The sequence below is a fragment of the Medicago truncatula genome, chromosome 7 (genome assembly GCF_003473485.1).
Source record: "Medicago truncatula cultivar Jemalong A17 chromosome 7, MtrunA17r5.0-ANR, whole genome shotgun sequence".
NCBI lineage: Eukaryota > Viridiplantae > Streptophyta > Magnoliopsida > Fabales > Fabaceae > Medicago > Medicago truncatula.
The window spans coordinates 48,936,102-48,960,563 of NC_053048.1; the positions used below are offsets into that span (position 1 = coordinate 48,936,102).

Consider the following 24,462-nt stretch of genomic DNA (forward strand, 5'->3'; position numbering starts at 1 on the left):
TTTTCATATTAAAATTAAGACTCCACATTTCTTCTAATATTGCACGATCTTGATATTCTTTGTTGGAGAAAGTAACAAAATAATAATCATTGCTCAGATCAACAATGTTGATTTCTCCATTTCTCACCCACATTTGCTTCAATCTTGTCTTCAAGCTTTGCACGAATATTTTGCCTAACATCTTCATGATCACTCCTTTCTTCCAGGGCCGAAAAATTCTCTTATTTTCTTTATTCGATAACAAAAAATCAGGACATTTGTACTTGCCATTCATAGATTATTCAATATTGATATCTGCACCTTTCTCCTTCCTCCTTTCAACAATGACACCTCCTCCTCGTTAGACCAATCAAAATCATCCACAAAATTAATTTCAATTGTCGAAAACCGTCTCCTTAAAAAACCCACCCCCATATCTTATTTCCATCCATCTCCATGCTCTCATCCCCACCACCCGTCTTTGTCGATAGTGATACATGTTCAACAAATGGGTGTTCTCCATGCTACACTCTTTCAAATCTTCTTCATCTTTGTTGTTTCCACGTGCCTCACTTGTTTGTATAAATGTTAAAATATTTTTACTATCTTGGTATGCATATGAAGTAAAATTTTACTACAATTTCAATACTTAAACAAAACAATTATTGGACATAATTTGTTTACTTTTAGATCAAATATCGATCTTACCACAAAGTCAATTTACTCGTAAACAATTTTTGGATAAACTTTATTTACTTTCCGATCAACATTTTTCAAAAACAAAATGCAAACACAAAATAAAAATAAAAGGTGATAATTAGGTACCCATGGAAGAATGGTGAGTAATTTATCCAAACCAATACACATTAGCCACATAAGCACATTTTTAAGTGGTATCTATGAACTATCTTGACCCCACCAACAAATTGCTCATTTTCATTGGTTGGTGTGTAAATTATCCACCATTCTTCAAAGGTAATCTAAAAAAAATCTAAATAAAGATTACCCTTTGCATCTCTGTTCTTCTTTTTTGGTCAAGCCCTTTGCATCTCTTTTATTCACCCCTTATTACAAGCACACCAAATTTTAATTTTCAACTGAATATTACTGAGAAACAATGATTGTGTTTTTAATCCGGTGAAGTGATAAAATCTAATCTCGATCCCCAATAGTAATCCAGTGAGGAGAGTTTCACTCTACACTCGTGTGATTATAACACACACACTAATCGCCCATCGCAGCCTTTCTTCTACTCTCTCTCGATCCCTCTTTTCTCTTTCTCTCTCTTTTCTTTTTTTTCTTTCTTTTATTATTAATTTTTCCCCATTCATTCCTCAATATGAATTGGGGATTAGGGTTTATCTCAATCCTCATTGTACAATTTTGAATCAAATCTTAATTTTCAATTCATTCATTCACTCTCTCCACACTCTCAATAAAATCCGCACAACAATCAATAAGCGGAATGCAATTTTCAATTTTCAATTTCATGTTGTAAATCTAGTCTCCAAATTTTAGGGTTAGAATTAGGGTTTTAGATTCAATTTTTCATGAACATGGAAAACTCTCGTAGATCTTTAGATAGATCGAGAGAACCAGGTGCAAAGAAACCTCGATTGATCGATGAGCTACAACAAGGTTCCAATCAAACTTCACGAACGTTTCCTCAACGACAACAACCTACCTCTGGGGTTGCTACGATGTTGTCGTCTGGTAGGTTTCGAATGAACGATAGAGACTCTGAAAGTAGTGATGGTGGCGGTGGTTACCACCCGCAACCACCGCCGCATCAAGAGCTGGTGACTCAGTATAAGGCTGCTCTTGCCGAGCTTACTTTTAACTCGAAACCGATAATTACTAATTTGACTATAATTGCTGGAGAGAATCTTTCTGCGGCGAAATCGATTGCTGGTGCTGTTTGTGGTAACATTCTTGAGGTGAATTATGCCGAGAAATTGTTTTGTTTTGTCTGTATCATTTATGTTGATTAAATTGAATTGTATTGTAATTGATTTTGAATTTGGAATGAGAAAGTGTATTTTGATTTGATTTTCTGATGTGATTATATTATATGCTTGTGTTATTGATAAATTGGGTTAGTGTTGTTTTCGGGTAGAGGTTTTATCATGGAAAAATGGTGAATGTTAGTTAGAAAAGAAGGCGTTTGTGATTCATCCATTTTATAGTTGTTGGTATGATGTTGGCGTGGGACCTTGGATTGTGCTCCTCCTCCTCAAGGTCTCTGGTTTGATTCTCCCCGGTGCCAACTTGGGTAGGCTAGTTTAGTTTTTTCAAAAAGAACAAATGTCTAGGTTTTATGCGGTCCATGCACACGAGAAAAAAGAAAAACATATCTAGGTTTTCTGTGTCTTTATTATGAAAAGGGAAAAAAAGGACTTTGACGATGAATTAATATTAGATAGGTCAGTGTTAATTATGATGCAATGTAATGATTCTGTTAGGTACCAGGTTTGGGTACTGGTCCGGTATCCTAATGGTGTCCATATGCAATTTACAAGTGGCATTATTGAAACGTGGTGCTCTATCATTCTCCTGGTCTTTTGTAGAATTTGTACGCAATAGGGACTACGAATCTTTGGAAATGTGTGCGTGGGTGTTCGTGTGTATGATGTGGGGAAATAACTGTCAGTTTACTTTCTCAAATAGGGCTGATGTCAACTTTTGGTGAAATTTGATGCCAAGTTATAACATAGGGATATGCTATTATTGATTTAAATTGTTTTCCTTAATCCTTGTTTACATTTGTTGGGGTTTTCCTTAATCCTTGTTTACATTTGTTGGGGCAATTTTACTTTTAGCCCATTGCTTGTTTGTCGATTTTTTATAAGAAAGGGCGCGCTTAATTGAATTATGTTATGTTAACGACTTTCCAGGTTCCAAGTGACCAAAAGCTGCCATCGCTTTATCTCTTAGACAGTATTGTTAAGAATATTGGGCGTGATTACATAAAATACTTCGCTGTCAGACTACCCGAGGTCAGATATCTATCTATTATCTTTCCTTCCATTGGCATTACTTCCTTTATTTAATTATAATAATATACTTATAATCATTTATGATGAAGCATTCGGATTGTGAAATGAAATCGTAGAAATTTACACTAAACTGTTTAGATTTGATTTGGTTACATGTATGATAATGCAATAGTTCCGGCATTGCCACAAAAAATGAATTATCTAACCGTCAATAAATGGAATTTTTCACTTAGCATTCTCCTTCGAGTATTTTCTAATTTTATACACGCATTTTTAACTAGGTACTTGCCAATTACTCCTTTACATTTTAGGTATTCTGCAATACATACAGACAGGTTGATACTCCTGTCCATTCAAGTATGAGGCATCTTTTTGGAACTTGGAGAGGAGTCTTTCCTCCTCAGACTCTTCAGATAATTGAGAAGGAACTCAACTTCAATCCCGCGGTCAATGGTTCAGCTTCTGCATCTGCTACCCTTAGAAGTGATTCTCAGTCTCAACGCCCATCTCATAGCATCCATGTGAATCCCAAATATTTAGAAAGGCAACGTCTTCAGCAGTCCAGCAGGGTAGGTGAAATGATTTCAAATAAACCAATCCTTTAATGCAATAGATTAGATAGTACTAGTATTGCAAAATATTTATTTGATGAAATTGGAATTGCAGTCATGTGTGTTCCTTGAATAATGAAACGGTTCTGGAAAATACATCACTGCCATCAACTTTTGAGCTTGGTTATCACTTATTGAAACAAAATAAAGTTCTCTTGCAATTATTGTATTTAAGTATTTTGAAACTTACAAACAAAATGCGTGAACTGTTCTAATTTTTGGCCTGCTATATCGTGGGTTTTGGGGCTTTTGTTCATAGTATGACATATGGTACACACACCTAACAATCTTTACAGACTTAACTTAAAATTAGTATTTTGAAATTTGAATACTTCACAATATTTTTATTTACACATTTTAGATATCAAAAAAGGCCTTCCGGTTCACGGTAATTATCACGAATCGACAGCTATTTCATACCCTCTATGCGTTTAAAATTTGACAAGTTATAGCACTAGATATCTTATCTTACATTCCTTTTCTACACCCTATCTCTGGTACTTAATTCTTTTGCTATGTATATTTTTTTTTGTTTCATGCAGACTAAAGGAGTATTTGATGATATGGCTGGAGTTATTTCAAATGCAAATGAAGGCGCAGAGAGGCCAGATCGAGCTTTGGGTGCTGCACGTCCATGGCTGGATCCTAGGCTTAACATGCATGTATGTGAAGTGTTTTTTCTTTTCCTCTTCATACTATTCAATCTGTCAGTTGTCATATTTTAATAGAATGGTGTATATTACAGAATAATCAGCATACTCATAGAGGTGCACTTAATGACTCTGTTCCTGAAAAGAGCATCGGCGGAGCCTATGGAGATGATGAGTATAATTCTAGTGTTTCAAATAGTTTGGGTTCAGGTGTTGGAAGAACCGGAAGTAGGCTCATTGGTGGTGTTGCAGAGACCTTATCCGGGCAAAGAAATGGTTTCAGCCTCAAACATAGTTTTTCAAATCATGAAGCACCGAAGTCTGTGAATTTGGATGCACATAACATAAGGAGCAGTGCAATGTCAAAGAACTGGAAAAATTCGGAGGAAGAGGAGTTCATGTGGGATGAGGTGAACCCTGGTTTGTCTGATAATGTACCTAATGTCTCTAACAACTTGAGCTCAGACCAATGGATGGCCGATGATGACAATTTGGTAAGCTTGCTACAATAAAGGGTCAATTCTACTTTGCTACCCAATTTGTTTGTCCAATTCAGTTTTTTCCCAATTTATGAAAGTGCTTTCCAATTTGATCTACCTTGTTTTGTTTTTGGAATGTGGCCCTTGTCCTTCAAGTTAGAAATTTACAAATTTGAGAAGCATCCTGTACTGCAAGTAATTTTATGGCAATAATAATCAAGAAGACCCATTCACCCTGGCTGGTTTTGATAAAAATGCTCCACAAGAAATTGACTTGTCGCTTTTGGCACAGTTAGAACATCATTTAGAATCTGTTTCTTGTCTTGAAAATTCATTTGTGTGTAAGTTCCAATCAATTGGAAGAATCAATCCCCAACTTGAAATATGATGACATCGTAGTAAAGCAAACTAAAGAAGAGGGTAACATGACAAAATGCTTGATTGGAAAGTAAAATGTCTATCACAACAGGGTGGGAAAGGATAATTGGCACCAACAAATTTTTTGTATCAGGTTGAAGTAAGACAGAACTGTGACCGAGGAACGATGCATAGAAACGAAAGAAATTGCAAATCACATCTATGCATGACTCTTTCCCTGGGATAGTTAAATATGCCTAATTTTGTTGACTTAAAAAAAATACTAATTTAAAAACATCATAATAAACCTAAGACATAATTTCCTAATTCAACATGGCATAAGATACCCTAGGACTCTACAATTAACACCAATTAATGAGATTACGAATAATTAATAAACCTGTAACTAAATCATAATTATCAAATAGTATAGTTGTATAGATGCATTGTAAATTGATGCAATGATATTTTAATATTATATAAATATTTCATCTGATCTTCGTGACCAGTTTTGTTTTTTGCATGCAGGAAAGTGAAGATCACCTCCAATTCACACACCCAATTGGAACAAAGGTTAATAAAGGAATATCCACTGTTAAGAAACAACTACCATCATCTGGGGGGCATTCATCATTATCATGGGAGTTGCAGAAGCAGGTCCCAAGTGCCAAATTGAATATGAAGCCAGGTCACTCAGAAATATTTGTTTCTGCTCCTAGTGGCTTACCCAAGAATCCAAATTCTTCGGCTGCGAGGATAAGAAATCAGTCTTCTATGCCGCATACAACAATAGGAATGTCCAAAATTACAGGACAGCAGCAATTTGATTCTGAGGGGACTGAGTCCCCTTCGGAACAGTCTTCACCTTTGCGACAACAGTCTCCAAAAGTGCCAGTAACAATACGAAACCCTCCTTCAATGCGAAATTTGGCTGAGCAAGATTGTCCAACAACTCTTAAAACATCTCAACATTTGGGTGGTCTGCAAAGTCAATATATTAGAGATCCCGTGCCTGCCATTCGTTCCAATGTTCAGGTTGGTAACTTGCGAAAATCACAAGAGAAGGACATGCGGGGTCCGTTATCTTCAGCAACTTCTTTTCAGCCAAAACCTCAGCAACAGCAGCTGGGTTCTTCACAGGCTGAAGTTACTCTTAAAGCTAAGCAGCCACTCAAATCTAAAGCTCCTTTAGTCAAAGCCAAAGTAACTTCAGAAAAGTCAACCACAAAGTGTCTTCCAGCTCCATCTGTGAAGAGTGGAATCATTCCCAATAAATCAATTACCAGAAATCTGGATGCAAGCAATCGTCCATCTCAAATAGGGGTTAAGCCTACTAGGTCAGGTGGTCCTTCCCCGGCCACATTAATTTCTTCGGGGTCTCCCGCCATGTCACTAGGTTCTCCAGATGATTATTCACCTACTCTGCCAAAACTACCGCAAGGGAAGGCTGGAAAGAAGCAAAATGATTCTACTCAACCATCTACTTCCTCCAACAATCGCGGTGCATCAGCTCCGAGCTCAAATACCGCCAATAAGAATACCTTGAATCCAATTTCAAATCTTTTAAGCTCATTAGTTGCGAAAGGTTTGATATCCGCAGGAACAGAGTCAGCAACTACAGTACGAAGTGAGACGGTGATGCGATCGAAAGACCAAACTGAAAGCATTGCTGTCAGTTCCTCTTTACCAGTTGCTTCAGTTCCTGTTTCTTCAGCTGTCCCAGTAAAATCTTCCAGAATTGAGGCAGATGATGCTGCAAAGGCCTCGCTTGCCTTGTCTCAATCAACTAGCACAGAAATTAGAAATCTCATTGGCTTTGATTTCAAACCTGATGTAATTCGAGAAATGCACCCACATGTAATCGAAGAATTATTGGATGAACTTCCACATCATTGCGGTGATTGTGGTATTAGGCTTAAACAACAAGAACAGTTTAATAGACACTTGGAATGGCATGCTACAAAAGAAAGAGAACAAAATGGTCTGACTGTAGCATCAAGAAGATGGTATGTAACGTCAGATGACTGGATTGCTAGCAAGGCAGAATGTCTGTCCGAGTCTGAGTTTACTGATTCTGTAGATGAATATGATGATAATAAAACAGACGGGAGTCAATTGGACACTATGGTTGTAGCAGATGAAAACCAATGCTTGTGTGTATTGTGTGGCGAGCTATTTGAAGATGTATACTGTCAGGAAAGGGACGAGTGGATGTTCAAGGGGGCTGTATACCTGAACAATCCAGATAGCGATAGCGAGATGGAAAGTAGAAATGTGGGGCCCATCATTCATGCTAGATGCTTGTCAGATAACTCAATACTTGGTGTGACTAATACAGTAAGACTCATAGTTAATTGAATGGATGTCTTCTAGTTGTTTTTAAAGCTTCAATTAGTCTATTTGAATTTTGAAGAAGTGTTCAAATTTTTGGTACTGATTGGACCTGCTCTTTATGCAGGAACATGATTGATTCATAACTTGTATTGCATTGGAGCCAAGGTTAAGCTAGAAGCTTATCAAGGGTATCCAGGTTCTCGTTGCATACTAAAACTAGATGGCCCTTTCACTTTTAAAACTATTGCCTTAGCTGCTTTCCAAAGCAGTCAAACAAATTTTGTGCCCTTTTTGTTTCTTTTTGTTGTACTTGAGGAAAAAAGAGAAATTAAGTAGTAGTCAAAATATATAAATGCGAGATAGTGTTTTTGCAGCTAAATTTGATCTTTGATAACTTTATTTTACGATGGTGATGAGGCGGATTTGCATATTTAACGCCTATGGGGATAATACCGGGGGGTAACACACCAAGGTCATCTTCATCCAAACGGCAGATAATATTATGCTTGTCATTCTAATAACAAAGATTTTGACCCCCCTCTCCTTTGATTTTCTTTTGTTAAATCTACACATTCTTTCGGAGGGAATTCAAAGTGCAATAATAATGATAATACTCGTTACATGTGTATTGATTTCCTTAATTTATCAGCTGCATAAAACGATAATGATATGCATTGTGTCATTTTTTGCCAACATTTGACCAAATTTTGTGTGTGCTACGCCTAAGATGTTTCGTGCCTTGTTTTGAATTTTGATATGTACTGCAGAAATGTGAGATTTATATCAAAGCACTTGTAAACGAAAACATAAATACTTACATGAAATCAAGTTGATTGAAAATTTTCAATTCTAGAATAGCTGTCTCTTCAGAGACTTCAAATCCTAGCTTTAAGTTGCAATTTATTGTTGTTCTAAAATGCAGCAAGGCTCTGTTTCAAATTGATTTCTTATATCTTATAAGTTATAATAGATAAGCTAGTATCGTAAAAACGAACAGTTTAGTAGCAGTATTCTCTATTCTCTCATGAGATTAAAGCTTAAGCTTATAACGTTTTTTGATATTCTACTTCAAGTAACGTTTTAGTTTATAGGTAACATAGTTTATATTTAACAGTAATATTTTCTAAAATATTAACCAAAAATAACTTTATCTTTTAAATTTATCCATTAGTTCAACCGCAAACTTTATTAAACACTTCAAATTTAATCTACTAGTTTTTCTATCCGTTATTTGTTAGAAATTTATCCATTAGTTCCCCTCATGTCGTTGCACTTCCGGACAACCTTGTTGCCACCTTTTTCTCTCCTTGAAGCGACCTCTGCCAACCTTTGTCACACTCAGGCAACCTCCTCACCGACGTTTTATCCAAACCTCTATAACATCTATACTCATAAGTTTCCGCCACTCATCTTCCATCCGTCATCGATGCCACCTCCGCTATTGTTCCAACATTCAACGCAACCTAAACAACACTCTTGTTGTCAAGCTTCCCCTCTTGTCGTTGCACTCTCGGACAACCTCCCTGACGCTGTTTTCCCAACCTTCTCAACCACCATACTCTCAGTCTCCGCCTCAACTCCCTCTCGAATCGTCTTCCCTTCAACCTCGTTGCCTACACATCCCTTTGCATCTTCGACTTCCGGTAAAATCTTATGTTCGGTGGCTGGGCGTGTGTATGTGAGAGAGAGGCTGCAAGGAAGAAGAGTGAGTTGGGAGCGAGATAGTTTATGCGAGATGAAAAAATTATCCATGATGTTTGAGTCATGTTAACCCGTGCCTCCGAGCAGTAGTTAAACAACTAAAAATGAAAAGAAATGAAAAAGTTAACATTAAAATCAACACTTTTTCAAAGTTCAAGAAGTAAAATACACAACAATTTTAAAGAAAATATTTCTGTTTATAATTCCTTAATCAGTCTCTAAGGGACACTAGTTAACATTTTTCTAAATGAAAATGCAGTGAATGTATCCTTAGTTACTATTATTAGCAACTATCCGTATTAGTCAACAAATAAATTTATGTAGCACCCACCCTATCTGGAATTAACCAAGAGAGCAAGCAATGACTCCGCTTCATTTTTGAAACGTGAGTTCATAAATACACAAAATCCACTCTCTAGCAATTAATTGTACGTACAAAGTCTTCTTGTGGCTACTATAAAGTGAAACAGCTTTTCAGTTTGTCAACCCTTTCTTATTTGTCAACGCATATCTGGACCCCAAGTGGGGCTATAAAGGGAATGGCAGATACGTTCCATAATGGAACAACGTTACCCGAACTGTTTCGTTTTCTGAAATCATCTCGAGTATGGATAAGAACCCGATAAAAGATCATGCAAGTGCCCCGATGGGAACATTGAGCAGGAAGAAGTTGATGAAATTAAATAGTTCAATCAATTCTAAGACTTTTGCAACAAAAGAAAAATTACAATTGACCTGCCTTCCATTTTTTAACTGGAAAATACTAGCAAGCTAGCCATATAAGAAGGAACTATATCGTCCACCCGTGCGGTAAAATGTTAAAACATATGAAATTGTTCGTAAAATATCTATAATTTATTTGGTAAGGAACGTTGGATGCCTATAATACGATAGAATGGTTATATAATTTATAGGGTCTGTTTAGAAGTATAATAGCATCGGCCAGAAAACTACAATACACACATAAAATTGATCAAATTGTCTGTCAATGTTGATGTAGATAAGTTTAACATGCCTCAAGAAGCTTAAATATTCATACAATTTTAGTTGAATAAAATAGGAAACTTCAAATGTATCAGAAACTACTACACATTTCACATAATGATAAAAAGAGTTGATTCTATTGACCCAAAAAAGGTTCACTCCAAAAAAAGGAAAGAAGATGCAGTAGATAGTTGATGCTGCCAGAAAAGTGCACCAGACAAATGCAGAGGTTCGCTGTGCAACAACCTGAAACAAATAATTCGCGTTTGACATTCAAGATATATGTGCTAGTATAGCTTCAGACGCAAATAGTTCAGCATAGGAAACTTGGTTTATCTATGTAAACATACCAGGTGGGATGACTTCATTTTCAAACCAGCAACAGAATGTAGCTGCTATTAATGTATGGTAATAATGCAAAATGTAACTTGGAAAGTTGGATCAGATTCAGTACAAAAAAATCAGCTTAACTTTATGTTAGAGATATTCAAAATCTGTATTATGTTGAATATGATATAAACACAAACTTGACAGTCCTCTAATGCTACTATTTGGGAATCAGTACCATGGTAAAACATGGTGTTTTGACAGATCACAAGTTGCGGAACACTTCATGGAACACGACATTTGATGTAGTGCTGATGCAATTGCTGTCTTCATCTGTTAATAGCAATTTCAATCCTTTCCTTGATGTTACTCTTGAGACCGCAACATATAATTGGCCGTGTGAAAACACAGGTTGCAGAAGGTATATCCCAACTTTTTGTAAAGACTGTCCTTGGCTCTTGTTTATAGTCATAGCGAACGAAACTGAAATTGGGAATTGCTTGCGTTGAAACTTGAATGGAATCCTTGTATCAGAAGGTGTCAATGACAATCTAGGGATGTATACTATATCCCCAATATTACTTCCTGTAATAACCTTGGCCTCAAGCATGTATCTGCCCATCTTAGTAACTATCAAACGCGTTCCATTGCATAGACCTGTCGACGGGTCTAAATTCCTTAACAACATAATAGGGACTCCAATTTTCAACTTAATTTTATGGTTTGGAATGCCAGATGCAGTTATTGTGTTTAAAAGTTCAGGTGTGTGAATGTCATCGGGCCTAGTTGCTGATGAATTGGTTGAAAGTGGAGAATCACAACTCAGATAAGTTTTTTCCTCCCCAGGAATCAAAGACATAACATACTCATTAATTTCTTCGACGGTGGAATTTTTTGGAGTTAATATGGCTCTATCTCGGAAAAAAAGATGGAACGTGCATTTCATCTAGAAGTGATGGATAAATCTCATTAACAATAGCAGCGATATGATCACCTGAGCTTCGAATAAGAAGGTCCTCTGTAATTTCTATATCAATATCTTCATCATTGGCAACACCAACAGTACCATCTCCGATACCCAACACCCATTCACTAAACTGCTTTCTTTCGTTAATATCAGAACTTGAAGAACCATGTAAAAGGCGCATGTTAGTTGACAATGTTAATACCTCGCAGAACTGCCATAAATATGAAGAGTTGATGCTTGTATTTACAACCTCTTGTCTATTTGCTTTAGGCATGACTGGGAGTACTTGATGGAAATCACCACCAAGTACCACAACCTTCCCTTCAAAAGGGATATCTGTCCGGCCGTTATTATGGACACGAAGAATATCTCTCAAACTGAGGTCCAGCGCCTCAAAACAGTGTTTATGCATCATAGGTGCTTCATCCCATATAATAAGTTTTGCCTTACAAACCAACTCAGCTAATGGGCTTTTTGGATGTATCCCACATGTTGATATTTCATCGACAATTATAGGTATACCAAACCTTGAATGTGCCGTTCTTCCACCAGGTATAAGCAAGGCAACGATTCCGCTAGACGCAACCGTTAATACGATTTCCTTCCTATAGCGTATTACAGAAGACAATGCTCTCCAAATAAATGTCTTGCATGTCCCACCGTAACCATAAAGAAAGAAAATACCAGGAAGGTTAGCATCTACTCGGGCAATAATTTTGTCATACACACCTCTTCGTTCCGCCGTCATAGTAGACATTAGTTGATTATGTTCAATCTCAAGCATATTCTGGTTGTAGTTCATCTCATCATATATCAACCTGTTGCGGGACTCATGTATAAGGGATATGTTCGTCTGAGGCATGGTTAGGTAGTCTTCTTTCAATCTCTTTCCATGGCTGTGCAACAATCTTTATATTTCAGCCAGTGTGTAACTTTTAAGTTGATCATCAATCAACACCAAATTTGGACGCAAGAATTAAAAAATAAGTAAAAAATAGAACGTGCATTTTGTTGAACAATTGTGTTTATTATATACAACACAGTGGATCAAATGTATATGCATCAAAACATAAACTACCAAAAAGTATGGTATCTTACACAGGATGAATAAACAAAAATATTGGCTAAATCTATATTGGCATTCATCAAACGTTATAATGCACTATAACATGATAAAAACAAACACAAACAAATTAGGAGTATTACAGAATGCTAATCTAATCATCAAAGCTAAAAATTGCTTGAAACATAACTACCTGGAACACGCATTGCCCTTCTCTGTCGATGTAGCATATCATCACTCAAATTCTGCCATGTCTTGTTCCACACGACCTCTGGTTGAGAAAATTGGTTTGATACCAACAATTAGACAAATAAACGGCGCATGTAACTGGCAGTTCCCCAAATAGAACTTGGTTAATTGCGTCTATAAACTCTTTATCATCATCTATTAAGCCTAATGCAAAACATGCCTCCTTAAATGTGTTATACTTTTTTCCACTGACCGTGTAAATGTCATTATAGAAAGATGGACCCTTCACAAAGTTAAGTAAAAGCCGGAGATAAAATTTTTTGCCACTTCCTGGAGGGACAAAATGTATTCGTCCAACTGAAATTCCCCTTTGTCGCGGTGACCATCTACGCTCTGAAGCCTTCCAAGCAAATTTCATCGGAAACTCACCATAGGTCAAATCCTTGGCTTCAGGATACTTTTTGTTTGCCTCAAACCATGCCAGGAATTTAGTGTCACGAATATGGGGTTTCTGTATGACATCTTCAAGATTTTCATGGTCTTCGAAAACAACAGGCTCTTCACCTTCAAGATGGAAACTAAGGCGCTCAACGGAAGGCTCTCTATAATTATTATCAAATGAAAAAATCCTCCATGCAGTTTAACATGCGGAAAGGTATTTGCAATCATAATACATTTTGATTTCGTCGTAGGAATCGACTCCTCCTTAAAAAAAAAATGGTTAAAAAATGTGTGTCAAAGTTTAAGGGACTCAACTTGTTTTTTCTTTCTAAATTCACTAATTATCGGCAATTTTTATCCTAAATACAGTACGTAATACACTATATTCCCCACTCTCAAATTCTAATTACATTTAAAGTCAGAACTCTAAAAATTAATGAGGGTTTACAATTCTCAAGTCTTTCACTCTTTGAAGTTTAGAGGTTTTAGTAGATTTGATTGTTTGGTTTGAATTGTTCTCTTATGGTTAATGGAATTAGCAAAAGTTTGTGAAAAATAATGTGTATATGAAATTTTTCTATTATGTGCATACATATTCTGAAATTACAATTTAATTAGATAATGACAGATGCGGCTCAAGGGTAAGGCTACTAAAGCCGTTGCTTTAGTTCTCCCAACAAAAAAATAATTATTATATTTTATAAATAAAAATCCCACATATGCAAACTAAAAAGATCATATATTAAAATTTACTTTAGGCATCGCCTACAAATAAAAATTATTGGGTCGACCTTGGATAATGGTAAAAATAATAATAAATAAACTACAAGTATTATTATAAAATATAATCAATATACTTATTGATTTAAAAATACACCATGTTTAGAAAATTCTTTTAAATGAAATTTAAAATGTTTGTTTAATATAATTACAATTTTTTTTTGTTTTAATTATGGTTTTAGTGTAAATTGTTCTTTTTAGAAAATAAAGTCTATTAAATAATTTTCATGCTGAAAATGAAAAGTTGTTTTTGATTAGCTTTTCAAAAAAAAATTATAGTTTTTAATGGAAGATAGAGAGATGAAAAATATCCTTTTATAATTTGAAACAAACACACTTTCTTAAAAAATTCTAAAGATATCACTTTGTAGGTAAATCATACATATTATTGATTTTGTTTTTATGAGAATGATATTTTGACAACTATTTTAGAATAACATAATCTTAAACTCCTTATGCAATGTCATTTAGTATTTCTTTTAATAATTTTTTTTGTCTATCTTAGTTTTAGTGTCAATACCTATATTGTCTTGTTTCATATTAATCTGGATCCTCTTATCCCCTTTACGTCTCTAATACCTACATTGTCTTGTATATATTTGGTTGTTTCATATAAATTTGGATCCTCTGATCCCCTTTACATCTCTATCTCTTTTATCATTTGTCTCTCATCATAATCTCTTTATTTTAGTAATTTTCACTTATCACACGAACGATATTCATATAACCAAAAATGATCCAATTCTGTTCTATTGTCAAAATATAGTTGTTCAAATAATTTTTTTTTTTATCTAAAAATGACACAGTTAAAACAGATTCTTGTACTATTCCTCATTTAACATAGTTTTTGAAGATACTCAGAATTTATCATCCCTTGTAATCCCCCCTAAATCTCTAACCATGTAAGATGATAATTCAACGAATAAAATAAGATTTATTTATCTATATTTGCAGTGGCGGAACTGGGGGTGGTAAGGGGGAGCCACTGCCACCCACCCCATCTTTAAAAAAAAAACTTTTTTATACACTGGAAATTACTATAATGTTCTTTTTTAAGTATTATTTTGTTTAAATTTTTTATGAACAACACCGAAATGGGTCGTATTGTATATTACATGATTTATATATTTTAGTTTATTTTTATAGCAGCCATCCCAAAATTTTAGGTCTGGCTCCGCCGCTATATATTTGTGGACCCACTTTGCTTTCTTTTGCAATCCGCCATTTTTACATTTCTTTTTTGACAAAATCCGCCATTTGTACATGAAACATATTCTTCAACAACTAAGTGATATTTTTAAGTTGGGTAAAGTTTCACCTAACTAATTAACACAGTCGACATGTTAGTTCATCACTTATTAACGCAGACCCATTTAGTCAAAATTCATATGAAACAAATAAAATACGTACGAATGCTTATTTTTGTTTTCTAACCTTTTTCATTTTCTCACTATCGATCTCTTTTCATCACCAACATATACCACATTCACAGCACTATTTTTTTTTATCACTTAATGTATTTAAATGCCAAATTAAATTACACACCATCGATTTTTTATGTATTAGTGTGTGGTCGTTGAATTGATATGTATCAAGTAGGGATGATAATAGGGCGGGGTGGGGACGGGTTTTATCTTCTCCATCCCCATACCTGATTCTCATATATTTACCCGTTACTCTATCCATATCCAACGGCGATGAGAAATCGAACCCCATCCCTGTCTCCGACGGGTTCGGGGATCTCATCCCCATGCCCGTAGTGAATTATTTTTTATTAAAAAAGTTATTTTTTCCAACCCCAATGACAATTTCGTAAAGCATTATGTTCCCTTTAACATTTCCTTAACATAATGATTTGGTTGCTCCTTTAAAAATCAAAGGCAATTTTATAACATGGGAATTATTAAACCAAATAACATAACATGATTTGTGTTTAGATTTATATAAAAAGGGGTAAAAAAATAATTTTTTACATTTGGGACGGGAATGGTTATGGTTTGGGGTGAGTACATATAACCCCGTAACCCGTCCCATACACGTGTTTTGAAATTGAGGAAAACCCAAACTCAATCAAAGCGGAAAAAATCCGTCAAATCGGGGTGTTGGGGGGTACCCATGGAGACGGGTATTGTTGCCATGTCTAGTATCAAAGATTGAGACAATACAATTTTATTTTATTTTAAAAAACACCAAATTTAAAATCTGAACGGTTAGATATGGATGCAAGCAACGATCACGGTTGTCCCAATGCCATATAAATCTGACGGCAATCATGATCCGTATATAACATTTTTCATATTCTAATTATAGTAAACGCACCAACACCAATTGATCCGTTTTTGTATTTTTTTTAATTTTATTTAGAGTATCTTTAATGGAGATATTAGTGTGAGAGTTAACTTAAAATCAGGTTTTGGAGAAATCGTCTCACGTTGGAGAAGTAACGTGCCACGATTATTGAAACAAGATCCTGAAGCAAGTCACTGAAAAAATCGTGGCACGATGGAATCGTAACGTGGCACGATGGTACGTTGAAGGAAATAACATAAACGTATTTTCAGTGAAGATTTGTTCCATATTTTAAGGGTTACTTTTACTATAAATATAAACCGTGTATAAGATGAAAAATGTGTAGAAAAACAGGGTTTAGAAGCCAACAAACAAACTATGGTTTATAGAAAATTTCTCTTGGCAAGAACACTAGGGTTGGGATTGTTTTGATTCACCTTGAACAAAACACTATTAGGATTGAGTCTCTTGGTCACGGGAAGAGGCTGGGACTTGGGTAGAATTAGGTTTGAAGACTGATTTTTGTAACTCAATATCTCTTTGTAAAGAAACTCATATCATTATAGTGGAACGAAGAGCTGCTCTCTCTCCCAGACTAGGTCATCATTAGACCGAACTGCGTAAACAAATTCATGTATTCTCCTTCTTCCTTTTATTTCTTACTGTTTACTTTTGTTTGAATTATTTGATACTCGCTTGATTTGATTACTTTGTATTAATTTGCTTCACGCATCAAGTTTATTATTTGTATGGTTTTCACTACGAATTCACAACAATTAGTATAGTAGTATATTATTCTACTCCCAACCACATAGTATATTATTCTACTTGTATATTATTGTATGAGCCTTAACCTTATAAATAACATAGAGTCCACTCTCATATCTATCCAGTTGCTTCCACAATATTCAACATGTATGCAACACATAAGCTTCATTTCACAAATATTATTCTCGTTCTAGTCTTTTCTACCACCTTAACATCTTTAGCAACAACCACCACCACTTCCATCCCACAAGAGCTTCTCAAAGGCTTTTCCTCATCTCCACTCTCAACATCCACCTCCTTTCAACCCATCCTCACCGATCCTACCGGAAACTTCTCTCTCGGGTTCCTCCGCCACAACCAAAACGACCTAAAACTCGCCGTCGTTCACACCCTTTCCCTTGAACCACTATGGACAGCCAACCCAACCCACACAGTATCTTGGTCCCACACCACGCGCCTCTTCTTCAATGGCAGTCTTGTTTTGTGGGACCCACAAAGAACCCTATCATGGTCAACAACCACCAACGGTGAGCGCGTGGTTCTTCTCAATACCTCAAACTTACAAGTACAATCAAAAACACCACTTTGGGAAAGTTTCCATTTTCCTACAAACACCCTCGTTCAAGATCAAAACTTCACTTCAAACATGTCTCTAGTATCAACCAACAATCTCTACTCGTTACGTTTAGGTGACACATTCATGGGTTTATACGAAAATCACGACAAAGAAAAAGGTAGTTTGTTAACAAAACGGTTAGTTTTGTTATATTGGAAACGTTCTGCACTACAAGCAAAATCTACAATCATAGAAGGTGATGGACCTATTTACGCAAGAGTAAGCACCGAAGGTTATATTGGAATGTACCAAACAAGTTATAAACCTGCTGATGTTCAGAAATTCAACAGTTTTCAAGAAACTTCGTCGTTTCTTTTGGTTAGGTTAGAACAAGACGGGAATCTCAAAGGGTATTATTGGGATTCAACAAAGTCTAGTTGGATACTTAACTTCCAAGCTATTAGTGAAACTTGCGAGCTTCCAAATCCATGTGGTTCGTATGGTTTGTGTACTCCGGGTGGGTCTAGTTGTTCTTGTTTAGATAACAAAGCTAGGTTTGAACCGGGTGGGTGTTTTAATGATGATGATGGTGATGGAGGTGGAGACTTATGCAGTGGAGGGATTGGTGAAGAGAATAGTTACAAGATTCTGAGAAAGGTTGGAGTGGAGCCACCGCATAAAGAGTTACTAGAGGAAGTAACAACGTTATCTTTAACAGAATGTGAGGGTTTGTGTGAGAAAAATTGTAAATGTTGGGGAGCTTTGTATAATAACCAAACCGGGTTTTGTTATGTTTTGGATTATACAATAGGAACAATGTTAGGAACAGGGGATGAGTCAAAGGTGGGTTATTTTAAAGTGAGGAAAGGTGCACGGAGAAGGAATAGGGTAGGGGTTATTGTTGGAATCGTGGTTTCTGTTTTGGTTGGGATAGTTGTTGTTGGTGTTGTGATTTGTGTAGTGAGGTGGAAAAAGAGAAAAGGGGGTATGAAAGAGGAGGATGAGAATTGGGCTTTGCCTGGCCCGTATAGGAATCTTGGATCCGAAAGTTTTAGATCCGTTGAGATGTCGAGTACGAGTAGTGCGCATTAAAGAAATATTTATTGGTGTGACGGAAGGGGTGACGTTTTTTTGATGGTTGACATTGAGATTTTCAATTGATTATGATTTATCATCATTTTGGATTTTGGGTATGTAGTGGGGTGGGGTCCTTTTACTCTAATATTTCCACTCAGCATGTGACGTGACCTTCCTCCACTTCCACTTGAGTTGCTTTGACTATTCATTTTTCAAAGATTTGGTCACAATGGATGAAAGTGCATGTAGATTTGGTTAAATGTTGGACCAAATTTGACTATGGTGAGTTTAATTTGTTGTATATTCTCTCACCAACTGGGGAAACAAGTTTGAAGTGGTTTGGGCACGGTGGAATCAATTTTAAATTCAACGACCGAACTCAAATTTTAAACAAGTACTATAGTAGTTGTCTGATTTTGATGTCGGGCGTACTATTTTATTTTGCAATTTGCACTGAATTGTAGTTGTTGACTAGAAAACTGCGGCCACTAATTCATTTTCTTTGCAAGTGGCGGAAAAGAAAGTTAGGAGATGGAAAATGTTAAATTTCTCAACAGAATTTATCCCGAATACATCACCAAGAATGTTGATTAGTCGGTTTCACGTTAAATTTGCGTGCAAAAGTCAAGAAATCAAGTAGTTTCTTTTAATGTGTAACACTTCGTGATGTTCTCGCGAAATAATTTTTTTCTACATATATGAATGCTGTGAAGAAATTTGTGAAAATATTGTTGTTTATGTTTTTTTAAGAATTTTTGTTAATTTTACTTGTTAATAGGAAGAAAACATATTCTCAAGGCTTGCAATACTTTAGCATTTTCGAAAATAATGAAAATGACACAAGAAAATGGTTCTATTAATTTTAATAAATACATCATACTTTTGATATAAAAAAAAGAAAGAAATACATTATACTTTTAAGCAAATAGTGGATCTTGTTTCTAAGAAAACACTCCTACGTTCAATTTTATGATTGGATGTATATTACTTTTTATAAAATATTTCATAATATTAATTGGATAAGAAGTTAACTCACGCGTATAATTGTAATTTTAATTTCCGTTTTAATAGGAGAATCTTTTTTAGTGGATGATCTAAGCGCTCATTGAGTCTTGAGATGATTTTGATGAGTCTTTTGAGATTATGTGTAACAGATAGTTGATTTAGTATTGTATGTTTATCAAATCATATAATCTCAGATTATATGTTTGTTATCCTTAGCTCTCTAAAGTTGATGTACGCTCCCTCTATTGTAGGGACAACCTAGCCTATTAGTGTGAGCGTTATCATGAATATCTTAAGTTTAACAAAACCATTTCCATGGTCTCTATACTTTATAGGCTATACACGATATTAGCAGCTAGAGGGTAAGAGCGAAGCAACATATTTTCTAAAAATATCAGATAGATTACACAAAATGCTAAGGTTTAGCAAAACCAAGATGTATATGTATTTGGGATTGGACTTCAACTTTTTGAGAGTTTAGAGGGTAGGGCTATTTTCTAAATCTGATAAATTTGATTAATATATTTTTAATTTTAATAATATTATAATAATATAAATTGAATTTGAATAATTAATATAAACCCTCTAAAATCCTCTTTCATTACAATTTTATAGTTCTCTTAAATTTATGAGAATTTTATATTATGAAGAAAAGTCAGCTCCCAAAACCCTTTCACTCTCAAAATTATTTATTTCTTTCACTTGTTTCCTTCCAAAACATTCCTTTGATTTCCCCTCTAAACACGCAAACAAATCTTAAAAATCTTTTTGGTAGGAGGTTTTGGATGGGTGGGGATTTAGAGTATTTTTTGATTCCCCAAATTGAGAGATTTTGAGGGGAGGGGAGGGATGTTATTTTTTTTTTATCAATCCATTTCACAATGAGTGTCGTTTAAAATTTTGACATACATATCAATAAATAGAATAAGATAATCATTAGACATAATATTTTTACTAAACTGCCCTTATTTTATAAGAAAAAGACAAACTTAAAGTTACATTGAAAATTGTATGAGAGAAAAGTTGGAAGAAAAAAAATTAAAGTTGTATTAGAAATGTAGGTTCCTTATAAAATGAACCCATGAGAATATTGGTCCATGATGGACCAATTTTTTCAACGGTTAGAATAGATGAACCCCAAAATTTTATCATGATCTATAAACACTCAATCTAAAATATTACATATTGTTATGGTAATTTTTTTTTCTTGACAAATTTGTTACAGTAATTTTTTTTGTTGGTGTTTACACTTTTTTTTACGAATTTGTTACGGTAAATGTTGGACAGCTGCATATTATTATTTGATTTTATTTTTACGAAAACGTACAATTTTTTTTTAAGGAGATTTTTTTTTTTTCAAATAGGAGAAAGGGTACATGCTATTTTTTTTTAAATAAGAAAAGGTACGTGTTATTTTTATTTTTTTGAAAGAAAAAATACATGTTAATGTTACCTGAAATGTTTAATTTAGTTACCGTTATCAATTATTTATTTTTTTTATTGTTTTTTTAAAATAGTCATATTATCCTTTCCAAAAGACTAATAATAGCAGCAATAATAAATAATACATTCTCTAACTGTTCATTGGTATCTTTTATAAAATAAACTTTCTCGTTGCTATGTTTAAGTAAATGAAAATAAATTTTTGTGAGTAAATATTAATTTAATATTATAATATAAAAGATATGTTAAATTATTAAATTCTAAATATTGATCGAAAACGATGGGTTTTTATTGAAAATAATTGAAGATTGAATGTTGAAATTACAGAAAAAAAAAGAAGGCAGGAAAATAGTTTGGAAAGAGTAAAAGAAATAATTAGACGTGAGAGGTGCATTATGTTATTGTGCATACATATAATCCAATGGTTATAAATATTGGTCCATTATGGACCAATACTTATACAGGTCCAAGCTAAATGCCACCAGAAAAGTGACATTTATTTTGAAACAATTTAATTGGCTAAAGTGACATAATTATGAAAACGGAGGGAGTATTATATTGCCAAATTTACCCTAGGTATTTTTTTATTATATAAAAACAATCCAAAATTATCCTTTAAACCACAAATACAAAATTTCACTCAATATGTTTCTTCTTTTGCACTCTCATTCGCCTTCATTCTCATTCCACTTCAATCAAGATAAACCGGAAAAACTGATATGCACTAGTAGTAGTCTAAGCAACAATTTTCTAGCTAAACCATTGGAAGAAAACAGAAAAATAACAAAAGAGATTCTGAGTGAGGTATAATTCGGTTATCATCACATAATCTTCAAAATTTTAAAAGGAAATAGAGGAGACAAAACCAAACAAAGATGAACCAAATAAAGGTTGAAGATATGGTTACTAATCCTTTTTTTTTGGAGGGAATATGGTTACTAATCCTGTTACATGAGAAAGTTTATAAAACTGGAAATTGAAATATAAATAAATAAATGGGCCAAAGCCCAATCTTTTAATCTATTTTGTTTCTAATAAATTTCTGGCTTTTACTTTTTGCACCATATGCTATTCTCGTGCGTCCTATAATTTTTTCGAAAATACCCTTTGTTCGGATTCTAAAATTTGAACTTTAAAAGAGCTGAACTTGAGCTGAAAAAAAGTACGTGTCAAACTCGAACCAATCAAATTCTTAACGAGTCGAGTCGAGCTCAGACAAGTTCGATTCGACTCGACTCATTTCCAGCTCTAATAACTATAGTCAAAGGAAACATTTTCTATGGTCCAACTAACCAAAAATACATTAAACACGCCATAAACAATTCAAACCTTGGGTGCAACGCCACAATCCACCTAGTATGAGAGTTTTCAGATTATACAATTCAAACCTGTCAAAATATTTTCGGATTGTATAATCCGAATAGTTGTGATTCATTGCCCCAATTTTATATTTCAAGGAGAAAAAAAAAATCATTTTTAGACCAAAATTTAGGTTTTTTTCTACGTTACCCATCGATGAATTGGGAGTAATTTATCCCTTTCGGTGAAAAATCTTATTTTCTTCATTTCTTTTTTACAATCAGTTATGATCTTTATCTTAAAAACATCAAACTTCTTAATCTTTCATTTAAGATGTGATTTACATCTTTTTCGTTCCAAAATCGAATCATATATGTCATGAGGGATAAATTACCCCAATTAATCAAGGAAAAATGTAAGTTCATCAATATGGTTTTTTCTTAGAATCAGTTACCACTTTTATCACAAGAACATCAAACTTTTTCATCTATTTATTCAACATGTGATCTCCATTTACTTCGTTCAAGAATTAAATCTTATTTATCATTAGAAGTAAATTATCTCTTATTCATTAAAGGGTAACGTAGGCCTCACCCAAAATTCATAATTTTCAAGTCCAATAATCAACATATTTTTGATTTCCCTTTTATTATATTTTTTTTTTTTTTTTTGTGTGTGTGGAGATGAATCAATTACCGGTCCGCTGTTGGCGTCCTATTGCTTGTTAGACGACATATGCCATCTTTTGAAGCAATTTAAACCTACAAGTGATGTAAAGAATAAATGCTTTTATTCTCCTCTCAAATAAATAAATAAATGCTTTTTTTTTTCCGGTACAAAAATAAATAAGTGCTTTATTCCACCTGGACTAGCAGTATGATACATACTTGTATTTATCTTTTTAAAATCAAAGTGTGTAAAAATATTATTGTTCAAACTAGTGATCCCAACTAAGTCATTAGCTTAAAAAACAAAACCAAGCTACTAGATGAACATATAACCAAAACAATTAAACAAAAATATCATTTTCGCACTTCAATATTTACTTTGCCTGCAAAAAAACCCTTGCGTAAGCACGCCTATCATACTAGTTAGAATCACAAAGTGAATTCTTACATTGCATCAAGAGAGTTATGTGTGTAGACGTGAAGACGTATAGGAATGTCTAGTTTGAGGTCAACATGGTGTTTATACTTCTGGTCACGCAAAAAAATGTGTTAATTTATAGTAGAAAATTGCTTTTTTGACAATGAAATCTTCCTATTGACACAAGTAAAATACGTAAATGCCCTTACCGGTAGTTAACAATCGTCGAAAGAACCGCCGACAATTAACAGCCGCTGGTGCCAGCGGTAGTTAACTACCGTTGCATTCTGTATCTTAACATAACGCAGAAACCTCCAAATTCTCATTACATACATGCAAACTTCATTAAAAAATATAACCAACAATCATCCAAACTTCAATTTGTTCGAAAATCATCCAAATTTCATCACCGTGCTGCAAAACGCTCAGACGTGGTTCTTCACTGCTTGGGGAGATGCGTGTGAGAGACCATGGCATCATGCGCCTGGCTACATGGCTTGGTATGCCAAAGTCTCTCACCCTTGTATTCTCCCCCTGATGAAGGATCTACTCCCAGGCTGGCGAACGTGGAGCAGATCATAGAGGAGGAGCATGCCAGAGAGATGCCTGACACATTGACGATCATCCGAGATGTGGTGCATATAGCTGATGATATTGTGGCCAGGCAAGCCGAGATGACTAAAGAGAAGATTTTCCAGGAGGTGATGCGGGTAGCCGGTACTGGTCGCCCTACCCTTACGTATCAGATTGCTAGGCGGAGCAGGGGGCCGAGGCATGCTAGGCAGCAGAGTTGATTATGATTAGGGTTTTTTTTTATGTACTTTTTTACTGTTATGTATAATTATGACATATTCCGTACATTTTGGTATTTGTATGACATTTTCCGACATACCTTTTATATTATTTCTTGCGTTTTAATTTTATCTGTTAAATATTATTTTGTACGTACGTTTTAATTTCCCGATATATCATGGTTATTTACTTTAATTTGCAATTGGATGCAAAAACAGACCAAAGTTCCTGGAAAAACCAGTGCATAGTGCACTAGTTCTGTTAACTGGTGTGAACGACAGTTAACTGC

At 34.7% G+C, this 24,462-nt stretch overlaps 2 protein-coding genes across 3 annotated transcripts; both read left to right on the top strand.

Moving 5' to 3' along the window:
- The first annotated feature begins 1,101 nt into the window (after positions 1-1,101).
- Positions 1,102-8,099, top strand: LOC11435271 (uncharacterized). Of its 2 annotated transcripts, none has more exons than XM_013594641.3 (7): positions 1,102-1,916; positions 2,874-2,975; positions 3,287-3,544; positions 4,129-4,248; positions 4,332-4,730; positions 5,601-7,409; positions 7,531-8,099. In XM_013594641.3, the coding sequence occupies exons 1-7, from the start codon at positions 1,530-1,532 to the stop codon at positions 7,540-7,542; spliced, it is 3,087 nt and encodes a 1,028-aa protein (XP_013450095.1). In that variant the 5' UTR covers positions 1,102-1,529; the 3' UTR covers positions 7,543-8,099. The 2 variants fall into 2 exon arrangements, with proteins under 2 accessions (XP_013450095.1, XP_024625845.1); XM_024770077.2 differs by having other exon boundaries at positions 1,900-1,916; positions 3,257-3,544.
- Positions 8,100-17,060: 8,961 nt separating this feature from the next.
- On the top strand, positions 17,061-18,563 carry LOC11429910 (PAN domain-containing protein At5g03700). Its single transcript, XM_003625704.4, has one exon. It carries the CDS (start codon positions 17,061-17,063, stop codon positions 18,561-18,563), a length of 1,503 nt encoding a protein of 500 aa, XP_003625752.1.
- The last annotated feature ends 5,899 nt before the right edge of the window (positions 18,564-24,462 follow it).